The 17,696-nt window shown below is 39.8% G+C and overlaps 1 protein-coding gene across 5 annotated transcripts in view; it reads left to right on the forward strand.

The window, feature by feature from the left end:
• The window catches only part of cacnb2 (calcium voltage-gated channel auxiliary subunit beta 2), a 200,814-nt gene extending 183,354 nt beyond the window's left edge, over positions 1–17,460 (forward strand). For 4 of the 5 annotated variants that reach the window (XM_033015312.1, XM_033015298.1, XM_033015320.1 and 1 more), the window contains exons 9-13: positions 2,795–2,904; positions 9,780–9,931; positions 12,128–12,223; positions 14,573–14,758; positions 15,482–17,460. In XM_033015312.1, coding sequence (XP_032871203.1) covers positions 2,795–2,904; positions 9,780–9,931; positions 12,128–12,223; positions 14,573–14,758; positions 15,482–15,979 — 1,042 coding nt within the window. In that variant the 3' untranslated portion in view covers positions 15,980–17,460. Of the gene's footprint in view, positions 1–2,794; positions 2,905–9,779; positions 9,932–12,127; positions 12,224–14,572 lie in introns of all 5 variants that reach the window. The other variant, XM_033015328.1, reaches the window with a different exon arrangement.
• Positions 17,461–17,696: the final 236 nt, after the last annotated feature.

Here is a 17,696-nt window from a genome sequence, read left to right on the forward strand (position 1 = left end):
CGTAGGGCTGCTTTTGGGAGCTTTCTATGCATATGTTAACCACTGCATTTTTGATAATTCAACAGAATCTACAGCTGGAAAGGATTTCATTGAATGTAAAGCACTTTGGGCTGTTTCATATACATTGAAGATGTTCTTTCTTCTCTCTGTCCTGTTTTCTCTCTATTAAGTACAGTTTTGGTATCGGCAAATGTCTTTGAGCATGTTATTTAGTAAGAAGCAGTTTCCGTATTGGTTAGTCCACGTGATTTTATGACTTGCTTTAATCATTTAAGCAATAAATAATTTACAACTTTTCAATCCACCATGAAAATGGGTCAATTTATGTCAATATCATGTTTCCGTTTACAAGAAATGTCAAAGACTAGAGGACATAGCTTTAAAGTGAGAGGAGCAAAGTTTAAGATCATTAAACATATGAGCAGAATGAGGCCATTCAGCCCATTGCATCAACTCTGCCATTCAATAATGGCTGATCTAATTTTCCCTCTCAACGCATTCTCCAGCCTTCTCCCTGTAACCTTTACAGTGCATTCAGAAAGTATTCAGACCCCTTCACTTTTTCCACATTTTGTTACATTACAGCCTTATTTTAAAATGGATTAAATTCATTTTTGTTATCAATCTACACACAATACCCCAGAATGAAGAAGCGAAAACAGGTGTTTAGAATTTTTTGCGAATTAATTAAAAATAAATAACTGAAATATCACATTTACATAAGTATTCAGACCCTTTGCTATGACACTCAAAATTGAGCTCAGGTTCATCCTGTTTCCATTGATTATCCTTGGGATTTTTCTACAACTTGATTGGAGTCCACCAGTGGTAAATTAAACTGATTGGACATGAGTTGGAAAGGCACACACCTGTCTATATAAGGTCCCACAGTTGACAGTGCATGTTAGAGCAAAAACCAAGCCATGAAAATGAAGGAATTGGCCGTAGACCTCCGAGACAGGATTGTGTCGAGACACAGATCTGGGGACGGGTATAAAACAATTTCTGTAGCATTGCAGGTCCTGAAGAGCACAGTGGCCTCTGTCATTCTTAAATGGAAGAACTTTGGAACCATCAGGACTTTTCATTGAACTGGCCGCCCGGCCAAACTGAGCAATTCGGGGTAGAAGGGCCTTGGTCAGGGAGGTCTCGTTGACAGAGCTCCAGAGTTCCTCTGTGGAGATGGCAGAACATTCCCGAAGGACAACTATATCTGCAGCACTCCACCAATCAGGCCTTTATGGTAGAGTGGCCAGATGGAAGCCACTCCTCAGTAAAAGGCACATGACAGCTCATTTGGAGTTTGCCAAAAGGCATGAGAAACAAGTTTCTCTGGTCTGATGAAACCAAGATTGAACTCTTTGGCCTGAATGCCAAGCGTCATGTCTGGAGGAAACCAGGCACCGCTCATCATGTGGCCAACACTGTGAAGCATGGTGGTGGCAGCATCATGCTGTGGGGATGTTTTCAATGGCAGGAACTGGGAGACTAGTCAGAATTGAGGAAAAGATGAATGGAGCAAAGTACAGAGATCCTTGATGAAAACCTGCTCCAGAGTGCTCTGAACCTCAGAGGTTCACCTTCCAACAGGACAACGACCCTAAGCACACAGCCAAGACAACGCAGGAGTGGCTTCGTGACAAGTCCATGAATGTCCTTGAGTGGCCCAGCCAGAGCCCGGACTTGAACCTGATCGAACATCTCTGGAGGGACCAAAAAATCGCTGTGTGTCGACGCTTCCCATCCAACCTGACAGAGCATTAGAGGATCCGCAGAGAAGAATGGGAGAAATTACCCAAATACAGATGTGCCAAGCTGGTAACGTCATACCCAAGAAGACTTGAGGCTGTAATCACTGCCAAAGGTGTCTCAACAAAGTACTGAGTAAAGGGTCTGATTACTTATGCAAATATGATATTTCAGTTATTTATTTTTAATTACTTTGCAAACTTTTCTAAACCCTTGTTTATTATGGGGTATTGTGTGCAGATTTATGATAAAACCAAATTAAGTTTATCCATTTTAGAATAAGGCTGTAACGCAACAAAATATGGAAAAAGTGAAGGGGTCTGAATACTTTCTAAAAGCACTGTACCTCCTAAAGGAGATGTGCGGGGCATGTTTTTTACAGAGCGAGTGGTTGGTGGCTGGGAATGCAGTTCCAAGGTTCGTGGTGGAAGCAGATACGATAGGATCATTTGCGAAGTTTTTAGATAGACAGATGGATATGCAGGGATTGAAGGAATATGGATCACTTGCAGGCAAAGGAGATTGTGGGCTGATTGGCCTGTTCCTGTGCTATACTGCTAGAATTTAGAAGATTGAGGGGGGATCTTATAGAAACTTACAAAATTCTTAAGGGGTTGGACAGGCTAGATGCAGGAAGATTATTCCCGATGTTGGGGAAGTCCAGAACAAGAGGTCACAGTTTAAGGATAAGAGGGAAGTCTTTTCGGACCGAGATGAGAAAATCATTTTTTACACAGAGAGTGGTGAATCTGTGGAATTCTCTGCCACAGGAGGTAGTTGAGGCCAGTTCATTGGCTCTATTTAAGAGGGAGTTAGATGTGGCCCTTGTGGCTAAAGGGATCAGGGGGTATGGAGAGAAGGCGGGTACGGGATTCTAAGTTGGATGACCAGCCACGATCATATTGAATGGCGGTGCAGGCTCGAAGGGCTGAATGACCTACTCCTGCACCTATTTTCTATGTTTCTATGTTGTAACAATATTTTAGTTTAAGGCATTGCAATTACAATTTTGCATCTGTTAATCATCCATTTTGATTATTCATAGAATATCAATCACACGGGTCACAGCTGACATCTCCCTTGCCAAACGCTCAGTGTTAAATAATCCTAGTAAGCACGCAATAATTGAACGCTCGAACACAAGATCGAGTTTGGGTAAGTATGCTCTTTCTTATGCGTGTCATGTCAGCTGATTTTATTTCATTTCTTCGCCATCAAAAGGTGGAAAGCTTAAATTAATTTATGTTGAACGATAGTTAAGTTAGATTTAAAATTGTCAGGTTTACCTTCATATTGATGCGTCAGAATGATGGAATGTGTGATTTAATATGTAAATTGTTTGTGTAAACCGGTTTGTGCTGTCAAGTCCAGTACAACAAGAAAATAAATTATTTAAAATCGTATTTCACAGCAGATCAAAAACGATTAGTAATGGTAATATTTTAGTTCTACTGGAAGCATTCCTTTCTGTGACTGTTGTTCCCTTCAAAAGCTTTGTTCTAAAGTCACAAATTACTGTTCTCTGGAATCAGGGTATTAACCTCAATCTTAGATCTCTGCCAATCTGCATCTAATAGCTTGCGTATAACTGAAGGTCACATTGTAACTGCACTGCCCTGCAGTAAGCATCAAGAAATCCCCTGGCTGTGTACTCCCAATTGAACTGATTCACTACTTCACTGCAAACCTCTGCATGTGAGATGCTGAGGGCAAAAATTAATTGGTTACTCAAGTCATCTTTGTCGGAACAAGTTCCTAATTGAGCATGAATCATTAATATTTTGGATTAAAATAAAAAAGAAGTTTCCAAAGGAAGTCAAGGGGCATTCAAGAGACATTATGGGTAGTGCTCTTGTAAAAAAATTATTCCCTTAATTTTGCTTGTTTTTATGTGGTTTAAACACTGTCACTTTTTGGCTCCAGCCTCTGCACTGAATATTGCCAGGTGATGATCAGCATGGGGAGGTGCAGATTAAAGTTGTTTCTCTGCAGTCCCAACAGTCTACCATGTAAAGCATTCTTTACTGAACAAGCTAGTATATTTCAGCATTCGCCTTTCTGTGAAAGTCACTGTACTACTTGTGTCTATAATGTTACTTTATATGAAGAACAGATGGTTAGTTATCTGTGCATTTCTGGTGTTCTTGTTTCTTTGCTTTTAACACGTTTTCTGTGTTCTGTACAAATCTGATTGTCTTGGCTTTTATTAAATTATTTTACTTTATTAATGCTATCCTTTTGCAGATGCTTTGTGTATGTATAATGATGGAAGGTTGGCCTCTTTTTTGCTGTTTTAATGATTTATTTATTTGGTTTTAGGCTGTGCATTGTTTTCTGGCTTGCCATCAGTAAATTGGTTGCTTTGGGGGAAAATAGTCATAGTTTAGCGAGTTATCAACAATCAGTTTAACAGACTGATAGTATTAAAGTTTTGTGCATTGTTGTGCCTATAATAGAGAGAAGGGATCTTTCTCCCTGTGAGGATTACAAACAGGTATTAAAATCCAATGAAGTTTGTCTTTGCTTTTATTTTCCATTGAATTGCTTTTGTTTCTGCTGAACTGCAAATGAGAAACACTGCACTTACAGGAAGGGCACTCTGGGATGAGAGGACACTTGCAACTTCTAATCTTTTTAATATAATGAAGACCCATTAAAATAGCAAAAAATTAATAAATGCCTGATTCATCTAAATGCTTCTTGTATTGTATACTTTCTGATATATAAGAACCGATTTCAGACTAACAGCTGAATACATACATTATTATCCTCTGATCTATGCTATAGATATTTAACATAGTTAAAGTCTGGTTTCAATATTAACCCAGTGGATAAAGTAGTGTTAGTTTAGCATTCTGGTAATCCACATTGATTCTAACAGCAGTGTGGGAGAATGGTGTTATTATTGATTGTTTACCAATGGTTTTATCAAATGTCTAAACGTGGCAATAATTAGATTATGTAACAAAATGTTACATAACATATAACTCATTTTAATGGAGTTCACAATGGAAATGTCAGAATGGTGGAAAAGTTCACAAAAAAGCCCACTAGGAGTTACAATGAATAAAACTTTCATTAATAACTGAATGACCAGGGAGGCCATTAGTTCCAATGTAATATAAAGGCACAAAATATGCAATAAATCGGTTTTGAATGAAGAAGTTTGTGACAAATTGGACCAATGTTAAATTACACCTTTTCCCCCCCACTCATTTATCACCACAATTTTGAATGTCATTATTTACCCCCAATTCCCCAGTTTCTGCCCAAATTCCAAAGACATTCTAGTAGATAGGTTAATTGGCTACTGTAAATCACCTCTAAGGTGTGGTAGTCTGGGAGAGTCAATAGAAAATTGGAAGAATAAAATGGGTTATTGTAAAATGGATGTTTGATGGGTGGCATAGACCTGGTGGGCTGAAGGGCCTGTTTCGTGGCAGTATGGTTCCTGACTATGCTTTCACCTTTTTCTGATGCATCAAGTCGGGTGTTAATTCAGAGTACGAGCACCCCTTTGGATCCCTTGCAGAAAGTTGGTCAAAATGGGTTCAGGGTGGTTTGCACCCAGTATAATGTACTAAAACGAGCCTGACATGTTTCCTAACAAGACAGGTCCCCATCAACATGGCTGGAAACACTCTGCATTTTTTCCTTATGGAAACGCTATGCTGTGGTCCCGACATAGAAGGCTGTCTGTCCTTAAAAGCGTGCACCTCTTCCTTCCCCATATCCCCCTGCCTGGCATCCAAGCAGCTTGTCTGCAAGGAATTGGAATGGGTTTACGCAGAAGGACATAGACGTCTTGGTGCAAAAGTCATTGTTGGGAAAGGATGTCCCAACATAAATACTCTCCCTCAACTTTTTCTCTCCCCTATACACGCTCACACTCACACTCTGTGGCCTCAATTGTACTTAATGCCTGGACTAGTGTAATGGGTTTGTTGCAAAAAAGTGCACACCAGGTCTGGGATGGAGACTGTATCTCTGTCTTCCACGTATTCTTCTGCAGGAGGTTAGCGATGGACATACTCCATGCTTTATTTTTTGTCATTTCATGCATTTGGTGAGGCAATTTCCCATTCTAGTGCAAGCCCCTGACTGTAAATTACTCCAAATGCCATGTCAAATAGAATCATACAGCATGGAAACAGACCCCTCAGCCCAACCCGTCCATGCTGACCAAATGTCCCATTTTCCTGAATTTGGCCCATTTCCCTTTAAACCTTTCCTATCCTGCCAAGTATCTTTTCATGTTGCTGCCTCAGCTACTTCCCAATGTATTGTCTGACTGGATAGCACGCAACAAAAGCTTTTCACTGTACTTCGGAGCACGTGACAATAAACTAAACTGTAGCAGATTATTCCATTCCACCAACCTATGATTTAAAGTTTCCCCTCAGATTTCCTATTAAATCTTTCCCCACTCACCTTAAACCCATATCTTCTGTTTCTTAATTCTCCTACCCTAGGTAAAAGGCTCTGTACATTCACCATATCAATTGCCCTCATGTTTGACCAATTTCACTGTCCTTTGCAAAATAAACTGAATGGTTATTAGTGTTAAGCCATCGATTTGGTACATAATTAATTTAAATTATTGGATTGAAGACTAACTATGAGTATAGTTGGACAAACGTATTTATTGGAGCATTGGAAGCTGTGGAGAGATGGAAATATGTAACATTTTGAGAGGTATAGAGAGGTTAGACAGTCAGAATCTTTTTCTCCAGGGTAGAAATGTCAAGGACTAGAGGGCATAACTTTAAGGTCAGAGGGGGGTGGTTTAAAGGAGGTGTCATGGCACATTTGTTTTATACAGAGATCTGTAGGTGCCAGGAATGGGCTGCCAAGGGTGTTGATGGTCAAAGCAGATACCATAACAATGTTTAAGAGGCATTTAGACAGACAGAGAAATGTAGGGAATAGAGGGATTTTGATTAAATGCTGGCAAATAGTATTAGTTAGATTGGCATTATAGTTGGCACAGGTATGGTGGGCTGAATGGCCTGTTCTTGTGCTTGTTCTATGTTGTATAGTCACAATGGGTGAATACAATTCATATTATATCTATCTATCAATTAGTTTTAATTGTGTTCAGATGATCAATTGGGGATACCGACTAATCCATTTGCATGGGATTGAGCCAATCCAATAAGTGCATGGTATAAAATGTGAACAAATGTCTGAGTACAGCAACTCCAGACCTGAATATTTGTGTTTGACAGCATGAAAATCTCATTGTGTCGAAGCGGAGTGGAATTGTGAGCATCACAGCAATGTCACCTCACTTTGGTGACGTGATTCTGTGGTGAATATGTAAATGTCTGCAAGACTGGCCTATTGATAAGTGGAGTAGACAAGCAGGATTCGGCCCGAAACATTGCCTATTTCCTTCGCTCCATGGATGCTGCCTCACCCGCTGAGTTTCTCCAGCATTTTTGTCTACCTATTGATAAGTGGAAGTGTGTGTGTGTGTGTATGCAGCTCTGTTTCATAGAAAATAGGTGCAGGAGTAGGCCATTCGGCCCTTCGAGCCTGCACCGCCATTCGATATGATCATGGCTGATCATCCAACTGATCAAGACCATCCCTGCCTTCTCTCCATACCCCCTGATCCCTTTAGCCACAAGGGCCATATCTAACTCCCTCTTAAATATAGCCAATGAACTGGCCTCAATTACCTTCTGTGGCAGAGAATTCCACAGATTCACCACTCTCTGTGTAAAAAATGATTTTCTCATTTCGGTCCTAAAAAACTTCCCTCTTATCCTTAAACTGTGACCCCTAGTTCTGGACTTCCCCAACATCGGGAATAATCTTCCTGCATCTAGCCTGTCCAACCCCTTAAGAATTTTGTAAGTTTCTATAAGAACCCCCCTCAATCTTCTAAATTCTAGCGGGTACAAGCCGAGTCTATCCAGTCTTTCTTCATATGAAAGTCCTGCCATCCCAGGAATCAGTGTGGAGAACCTTCTCATTGTATGGAAGTCCCTCTTAACATTCTTCTCTGCTATTGTAACACCAGCATTCCCTTGAAGAAAATGCTTTGTCCGACAATCTCGGGGGCAACCAGAAGAAATAAAATCTCACACAAAGAGTGTGATGTTGTGGATATCTTGTCACTGAGTGGTGTCAATTGATTCACCAATGAAGAAACAATGTGGTTAAATATACAAAATTAAATATGAAGGCAATGATATGAAGAAATAATCATAGATAGATAGATTCTTGATTAATACAGATGTCAGAGGTTAAGGGGAGAAGGCAGAAGAATGGGGTTAGGAGAGAGAGATAAAGCAGCCATTATTGAAAGATTGGAGTAGACTTGATGGGCCGAATGGCCGAATTCTATTCCGAAAGTACTAATATGATTCTCGCATGACCTTAAAAACTCCTTAAATCTTACTTTATTCATTTTGCTCATTGGCAGATGGTTCACGGTGCCTTACGATGTAGGAATGCAATGTGACATTGTTCATTGGTCAGACAGAACTTTGACAGGAGAGATGGTGACATCCCCAGACAGTGTTATCCTGGTTTTCTGCGCTTATGCACTGAATTCTGAGTGGGAGGGACTGCGTGCAATTTTGGTTTTGGGAGTTGAGCATGCAGGACGGTACAAAAGCTTGAAACAAGCAATATTTAAATTTAGATGCAAACTTCAATACTTTTGATTTCACTCCTAAAATACAGCATTCATTTATTCATTATGTCAAATACAAATTTTGCTGCCAAGGACAGCATTTATTACCCATCCCTAAAGCCATGGAAATGTTTGGCTATCAAAATATTTTCAGAGAACATTTAAGAGTCAACTGATCTGGTCACTCATAGGGCAGACACAAAAGGATGATACGTTTCCTCCTTGAAGGACATAGAGAATCAGATGGATTTTTATAACAATCCAATGGTTTTCCGGTAATCATTGTCAGTTTAGTTTATTAACTGAAATTAAATTTGACAGTTACCATGGTTGGATTTGAACCCAAGGATCTGGATTGTCAGATTCAGATTCAGATTCAATCTTTATTGCCATTGTGAAGTGTACAGTACAGAGACAACGAAATGCATTTAGCATCTCACCCAGAATAGCGAACATAGAATAATGAGCAGTAAAATTGTGTCAAGGTTTCCAGATTATTTGCAAGTAAATTAACAGATGCATCACTGCCATTGGCTATTAATCTACGTTCTTCACTCAGAACATGTTCTGCATTTAATAGTTTCAACTCAATAATAAAATTGGTGCTACTGATGGCTTTTGTAATTGTTACCTTAATTACTGTTCTACAAACAGGCTATTAGAAGACTTTTGTGGTCAGATAGTTCAGCGTGGTTGAATATATGTGGATTTTCCAATGTAATGCCCACTTTATGATCATAGTCATTAAATGACTATTGTCAGTGAGAAAATAACTCCACCTCACCATCTTTGTAACTCCTCCAGCCCTCTTACCCTTTCAGATATCACTTATGTTTGCATTATGTACTTTAGATTGTGCACTGTGATAGTCTGGTTACCTAGTATTACTGATTATTAATTTATTGTATCACTGATGACTGTATATTGATTTGTGTTATTGTGAATAACGGGCCAGTAAAACTGCAGCAAGTGAGAATGTCATTGTTGCAATACGATAGAACTTTATTTATCCCAGGAGGGAAATTGATCTGCCAACAGTCATAAAAACACAAAATACATGAAATATGAAATTAAAGTGACGAGTGGAAAGGATTGGGGGATGTGCAATGATTGGGGAGGGAAGGGGGGAGGGGAGTCACTCAGTCTACCCCACGACAGAAGGGGGAGGAGTTGTTTTCTTGCTGGTGCATATGACAGTTAAACATTGTCGACCCTTGACGTTCGATCCTTCATCCTGGAAAAGAATCACCGCAGGTTGGGTTGTGGTTGTTATAAGTAGGGAGCTAGTGAGAATATTCTTCGATAAATCACACTTTAAAAGGTAAGGTAAATTATTGTTTTTTGTTCTGCGTTCTTTGACATGTTCTTGCTTCTTCATCTGCAGCTGAAGTCCAATGTGAAATAGAACGGATTTTTGAATTGGCAAGAACACTGCAATTAGTAGTTCTAGATGCAGATACGATCAACCATCCAGCTCAGTTGGGCAAAACCTCTTTGGCTCCTGTTATAGTCTATGTAAAAATTTCATCTCCGAAGGTAAATGGACGCATGCTGTTGGTTTTTACTCTTGTGTTAATGCAACTATCCCTTTATACTGTGGGCATAATCTTGCAAGGGTTATTAACTGCAAAAGGAATAGATTTTTCTTTTAAAAGACCTCTGAGTACAAACATTTGCCTTAAGACTCCAATATTTACTGGCTGCTGAATAGTTTTCAGTGTATACTACCATCTCCAGGCTTTAAACTCACTAAAACAAAGTAGAGAGTACTTGTTGTAAAAGTGCTTGTGTGCAAATTTAGACTTTAGAAATGCAGTGTGGAAACCCCTTAAGAATAATGAGTAAGCCATTTAGAACGGAGATGAGGAAATACTTTTTCTCACTGAGTTGTGAGTCTATGGAATTATCTGCCACGGAGGGCGGTGGAGGCCGATTCTCTGGATACTTTCAAGAGAGCTAGATAGGGCTCTTAAGGATAGCAAAGTCAGGGGAATGGGGAGAAGGCAGGAACAGGGTACTGATTGGGGATGATCAGCCATGATCACATTGAATGGCGGTGCTGGCTCGAAGGGCTGAATGGCCTACTCCTGCACCTATTGTCTATTGAAACAGGCCCTTCAGCCCACCGAGTCCACGCCACCCCGCGATCACCCCGTACATTCGCACTCTCCACCATTTTACAATTTACAGAAGTCAATTAAGTTACAAACCTGCACGTCTTTGAGATGTGGGGGGAAACTGGAGCACCCCGAGAAAGCCCACACGATCACAGGGAGAATGTGCAACCTCTGTACAGACAGGACCCTTAGTCAGGATCAAATCCAGGTCTCTGGTGCTGTAAGGCAGTAGCTCTACCATTCCACCACTGTGCCACCCTATGTGTGTGGCACAATGCTCCCCATAATGTTTGGGACAAAGACCCATCATTTATTTATTTGCCTCTGTACTCTGCAAATTGAGATTTGTAATAGAAAAAAATCACATGGTTAAAGTGCACATTGTTAGATTTTATTAAAGGGTATTTTTATACATTTTGGTTTCACCATGTAGAAATTACAGCTGCATTAAGGAGACAATTAAACACACCTGTGAAGCCATGTGTCCCAAACATTATGGTGCCCTGAAATGGGGGGACTATGTATGGCTTCACAGGTGTTTGTAATTGCTCAGGTATGTTTAATTGCCTCCTTAATGCAGGTATAAGGGAGTTATCAGCACCAAGTCTTTCCATCACCTTTAGAAACATTTATAGCTGTTTATCAACATGAGGACCAAAGTTGCGCCAATGAAAGTCAAAGAAGCCATTATGAGACTGAGAAACAAGAATAAAACTGTTCGAGACATCAGCCAAACCTTAGGCTTACCAAAATCAACTGTTTGGAACATCATTAAGAAGAAAGAGAGCGTTGGTGAGCTTACTAATCACAAAGGGACTGGCAGGCCAAGAAGACCTCGACAGCTGATAACAGAAGAATTCTCTCTATAATAAAGAAAAATCGCCAAAATCCTGTCCGACAGATCAGAAACACTCTTCAGGAGTCATTATGGAGGGCACTGTATATAACTCTCGCGAAGGTTCAGATTAGGTGTCCCAGTAAGTGGCATTGTGGACTGAGCCTAAGGGTTAAAGGTTTGATGACTCTGGAAACATAGGTGGATATTTAAAACAGTTATTGACAAATAGACTACAAACGATTCAAGGGTACGGTAAGAAAGGAGGAAAGTGGTGTGGAGGTCAAGGCTGGAGCAGCCGTGACCTTAATAAAAGGCAGGTAAGGCTGAAGGGGTTGAATAACCCAATGCTACTCCTGTTTAATGAAAGGAACACCAGCGACATTCTGTTGGGTGAATTCTTCTTTCCTTTTGAAGTGAACAGGACTGCACACCAAAGCAAATTCCAATGATTTGCATTTATAAAGCCCTCAGCATTGTGCGTTTTCTTCTTAATTTGGAGCAATCAAAAATGCTTGATTTTGCCCAATAAGTGAATTTAGCTGAATCATAGCTTCAGTCCAGATAGCACGGAATGTGTCCAAAAACCACTCTTTCTTTAACTGGGGATGAAAAATTGGTGCAATTCACTCCTACAACATGGATTTTAATTGCTTTATTCTTGCCATTTTATTTGAATAAAGGGACCTTTACATCAGTTAGGACAGTTATTTGCGAAAGGTTGTCAAACTATTATCTATGTACTAACTTCCTAATCTTTCCATTTTATCTTGCATGCAGGTATTGCAAAGATTAATAAAATCAAGAGGAAAATCCCAGGCTAAACACCTGAATGTCCAGATGGTAGCAGCAGACAAACTGGCTCAGTGTCCTCCAGTGAGTACTTTTAATCTTTTTTCTTTCTCATTCAATTACTTATTGAAATTTATTCCACTTAATCCTTGAAAGCCAATTGATTGTTTTTACTGTCTTGAAAATTGGTGTCTGGCCTGTCCTCTGTCTACATTGCTGAATGCCTTAGACAGTGAATCAAATCAACATCTCAATGTGAAGAAATTAATTTTCAGTCAGTTGCACAATGTGGCAGCGATCACACATTTTTGCCACAGAAATTGGGTTTCATTGCAGCACAAAAAGGTCTTAAAAAATTAATGAGATGAACTACAGGATATTTGCATACAGTTCTACTGGTAAATAGGCATGGTGATCTATTCGCTCCAATTTCTGATCTCATGGAGCTGAGCTCGCTTGTTACACTGAAAAATGTGTTTCCCGATGTGAGCAATGACCTTGTTTTGCCTGCAAAGGCGATTGATGACCATCGGGACGACAGATGGCACAATGGGCTAAGTGTTCGGCTGGCAACCGGAAGGTAGCCGGTTCGAATCCCGCTTGGAGTGCATACTGTCGTTGTGTCCTTGGGCAAGACACTTCACCCACCTTTGCCTGTGTGTGAATGTGTGTGAGTGATTGGTGGTGGTCGGAGGGGCCGTAGGCGCAGATTGGCAGCCACGCTTCCGTCAGTCTGCCCCAGGGCAGCTGTGGCTACAGAAGTAGCTCACCACCACCGAGTGTGACTGAGGAGTGAATGAATAATGCGATGTAAAACGCCTTGAGTATTAGAAAGGCGCTATATAAATCCCATCCATTATTATTATTATCTTAACTATCAATTGCGTGTATTTGGAAACAAGAGATGATCATTTCCCGAACCATCACTGAATTCTCAGCTCAGATGTGATTCTGGATGCAGAACAAATCAGTTACTGGGGAAGGAATTAATCTCATAGAACAGTGCAACACAGGAACAGACCATTCGGCCTACAATGTCTGTGCCAAACATGATGCCAAGATAAATTAACCTCCTCTGCCTGCTAATGGTTTATCCTTCCGTTCTCTACATATCTATGTGCCTATCTAAAAGACTCTTCAACTATAGAACCATATTTGTCTGCACCACCACCTCGGGCAGCACGTTCCACCATTACACCAATCTTTGTGTAAAGAACTTGCCCTGAACATCTCCTTTAAACTTTGCCCCTCTCACCAGATATGCCCTCTGGCCTTTGACATTTCCACCCCGGGGAAAATCTCCATACTATTATAATAAAAGTCCCAGTTGCTCAAACAGATGCTGGAGAACCACAGGCCCAAATTGTTGTTGATCCTTTTATGTGATGTGCTAGTGTGGAGACTGCTGCGCAAATAGTGATGGCAAACTTCCAAAATGCACTAGGTTTACTGGCACAAACTTCAAGCACTGAAGGAGGGCTTAAGAGGAGCCCCGAGGCTGACTTTGATGTTATTTCCACTTTACCTGGGAGGCTGTTGGAAGATTCTTTCTTTATCCTAATTGCATCAAACTTTACGATACAAGAAGCTACTGATTCTGGAAACTGGAGAAACAATCTGCTGCAGAAACTCTGTGGGTAGAAAGGGAATGGCCGATGTTTCGGGTCAGAAACCCTGCATCCAGACCGGGTTGTGTGCTAATGCTGGGTCCCAGTCCGAAATGTTGGCCATTTCATTCCACCCACAGATTCTGTTCAACCTATTGAGTTCTTCCAGCAGATTGTCTGGTGTCTTAAGCTTTCCTTCATTTCAGTTAGCCTCCACATTCCCTACTACTTTTCTGCTGATGCCTTGGCAGTCTTTATCTGACCAATCAATCCTCTGTCCACCATTTTCAGATATTGCCACCTCAATCCTGCACTCATCATCTTGCCATGTATCATCTACCATCTCATCCATTATCAACCCATTCACCACCATCATCTGTCAAAGGATCCATTATATGATTCTATATCCTCTTTCCAAGTCTAGGAGATAGGCTTATTCTATTCTTTCAACACCTGGGCTTCATGTGTGGTTGGGTACTGAAGTTCTTCTATGGATCAATCTGAGAATGCTTTAAGGTTTAAGACAATTTAAAATATGATTTTAATAAAGCAAGAATTGAAGGAATTTGATGAACACAAATGTCTGAAGAAGGGTTTCGGCCCGAAACGTTGCCTATTTCCTTCCCTCCATAGATGCTGCCTCACCCGCTGAGTTTCTCCAGCATATTTGTCTATCTGTTCATAAAATAACATGGGAATGGTAAATTGTACAATGCCAAATACGTCCAAGTATACTGCAATATTTTGCTGAAATGCGAACACAACTTACTATTAAAAGCTGAATGTATAAAGAAATTTGAATTTAAAGTTTATGGCATTGCCCTAGGAACTATTTGATGTAATCCTTGATGAAAATCAGCTAGAAGACGCCTGTGAGCACCTCTCTGACTACCTAGAAGCTTACTGGAGAGCTACCCACCCTCCGAGTAGCAATCCTCCCAACCCTCTCCTCAGCCGGACAATGGCCAGCGCAGCTCTTCCTTCAAGCCCAGCACCAGTCTCCAATCTGCAGGTACAAGTTCTTGCTTCTCTCCAACCTAATCTTCATTTCTGGCATATAGAGGACAATGGAGAAAACCAAGTGATTTGTGATGATCACATTTCACTGGAGATGGAGACATTTAATTACCTTCCAGCTTCAGGTTAGAACTCACCAGATTATTGAAAAATGCTGTTTCTTTTGACAGTATTTTTTTAAGCAGCTTTGCATGAGGAAAATCACTTAACCCTTGTGGTGGTTTTGACTAATCACAATAAAGATGCTAACAAGGAATTGTTTAGTGATTAAGGTATAAATCCATTAATCTATATTCTCAAAGATGGTTTCTTCAGTGCGAAAGAGAATTCATAAACACTTCAGAGACTGCATGCTTACTTGAAAAGTAATCATTACCTGGTTAATGTGGGCAAAGAAAAGGTGTCATATTTTCATGCTAATACCCATGAGTCCATAACATTTTGTTTTCTTTAGCAATTTTATTTAATTAACACTAGTTTCAGTATTAAGGTAATCCAACATTTGAGATCTTTTTACGTTAAGATACTTGACAGTTATTACTTTGCTCCAGTAACCGAATGTAACCAGATGCTTAATGTAAAACAATTAGTATTAACTATAAACCATTAAGTTTGGGAGAATTGGGTGTGTAGAGCCTGCTAATTAATTAGATCTAGATAGTGTTTGAAATTATACATTTTCACTAACTGGATTGTTGCATGGTGTGGCACTAACCAGGGTGAACAGAAACAGGGAGAGCAAAAACGTGTACATTCAGGACCTGAGAGATCTGCTTCCCAGGAGGAAGAGAAGCAACCGGAGCCAGTAAAAAAGCCCCAACACCGAACTTCTTCCTCGGCCAAGCACCACAATCACAGGGGCACAGCGAGTCGGGGCCTGGAGAGGCAGGAAACATTTGACTCGGAAATGGAGGACAGCAGGGATTCTGTGTATATAGAACCAAAGGATGATTGTATGGATAGTCACGGCGATCATTATAGCTCACATCAGGATCACAACCATACAGAAGAAGTCCAAGGTGACTGCAGCCACAGGCATCGAGAATCACGACATCGTTCAAAGGAACAAGAGCGAGAACAGGACCATAATGAACGCAACAAACAGCGCAGTCGCCATAAATCAAAGGATCAACATTGTGAAAGGGATGGGGATGTTGCATCCAAAAAAAGAAACGATGTCGGTGAGTGGAATCAGGATGCGTACATTCGCCATTAACTCTGTCTATAAGGCTCCTCTGTCTCTATTAGTTTGTGTGTAAAAGGAAAAATACACCACCTGATTTGTTTGCTGTAAAAGTTATTGTACATTGGAGAGCTCTTACAGTTGTTGCTGATCCAGCATGGAAATACAATCAATATAATTTACTTAAACTCATTGTACGATTGCAGATCTTCTAGACTTGTACTGTAATTGTTTATGGTTTGGTTTAGATGGCTGCCAGCTGAACAATAACTTTTACTATCAAATTACTGTTAATGTTCTTAAGCAACATTTTTATATATACATATCTATGTGGGGGATTGGGTGGGTGGGGTTGGGAAGGAAAAGTGAACATACCTGAGTATTCAGGATGAGTTGGATCAGCACAATGTGTTTTTGTAAATCCTCAAATGTTTAACTTCTGCATGCAGAAATCAGTTCAAGTTTAAAGACCACTCTGGCTTGTACTTGTAGTTGGGATGCATTTGGGGAATCTAGTCTTGCCTTACACATCAGACATAATTAAAAGGAAAGTATTTTTTAAGTACTAGTACTATGTACTGTATGGTATCATTTTATTTATACTTGTAACATTTGCAAATAATTCACAAATAATAGCCATTTTATCTGCTTCAGAATTGTTTAGATGTATTTTCTCTCCTGCATCATGCCAATTACAACTGGCCTATTTTAGAAAATTGTCACTTTGCTTCACGTATCTGCATATCATTGATCAGAGGCTGGGAAATACAAAGCATTTTTACGAGAGAGACATTGTTTAGAGTTTCGTAAAATTAATCGTTTGAACTGGTAAGGCAATGGCCATCTTAGACAGATTAAGTTATACACCAAATTCCTATTATTTATGTATGTTATGATTTATTTTGATTTAGGAATTGCTTGAGGGTTTTGTGTTTATTCCCCTGTAAAATTATTTTGTTTTTCCAAATGGCTTTGACTTATTGCTTCATGGCCATAAAGAAAAGTTGTCTGTACTGTATATGCATATGTGAAATTTATTTTTGAAATCTAATTTGTAAGCATTTGTATATATTACTGTTATTATTGCCTTTGTAGATGTTGACAGTAGTGGATTCTGCTGCACTGTTTGATAGTTATTTATTTAACTGTACAAATGTTGGCTGTCCACGTTAACAGAAATGCCATTTCAGTAACAGGAACAATGTTGCATTGCTTCTGTTATGTAATGAAGAGACACAAAGACGTATACATGCCTACATTCTTCCAATCACTTTGCCTGAGATGGGTTGCTGCTTTATCATAAAAAAATGTAAAGTCCTAGCAAGTGAGGTGTTTATTCTCTTCTCCAATATACCAAACTATGTATATTCTCCAAATAGCAATGTGCACTACATCTGAATTTCAGATCTGTTGGGTTTAAAAAAAAAATGAAAGTACTATTCCCCTACTTTTCCAATGTCCTACCTTTTTGGTAGATTACTTGTTTTGGATGTTGATGTTGACAGAATGTGCATTTGGGTTTGTGCGTAAAAATAAACACCTGCAGATCAATGAGGTGACCCTGAAATCTGGTATTTGGAATTTTGCATTGTCAAAGTCTTCAATGGCAAAAAATGGGGCTGAATTGTAATAAGTACAACATAAGAGTATGCGTATGAACAGCACCTTTAGTCAGTGTGTAAATTTGTCAAGATTACTGGTACACCTTAGAATCATTTCAGCTCTTATGTTTTAGTGGATAATTAAGTGA

Source organism: Amblyraja radiata, chromosome 2 (genome assembly GCF_010909765.2).
Source record: "Amblyraja radiata isolate CabotCenter1 chromosome 2, sAmbRad1.1.pri, whole genome shotgun sequence".
Lineage (NCBI taxonomy): Eukaryota > Metazoa > Chordata > Chondrichthyes > Rajiformes > Rajidae > Amblyraja > Amblyraja radiata.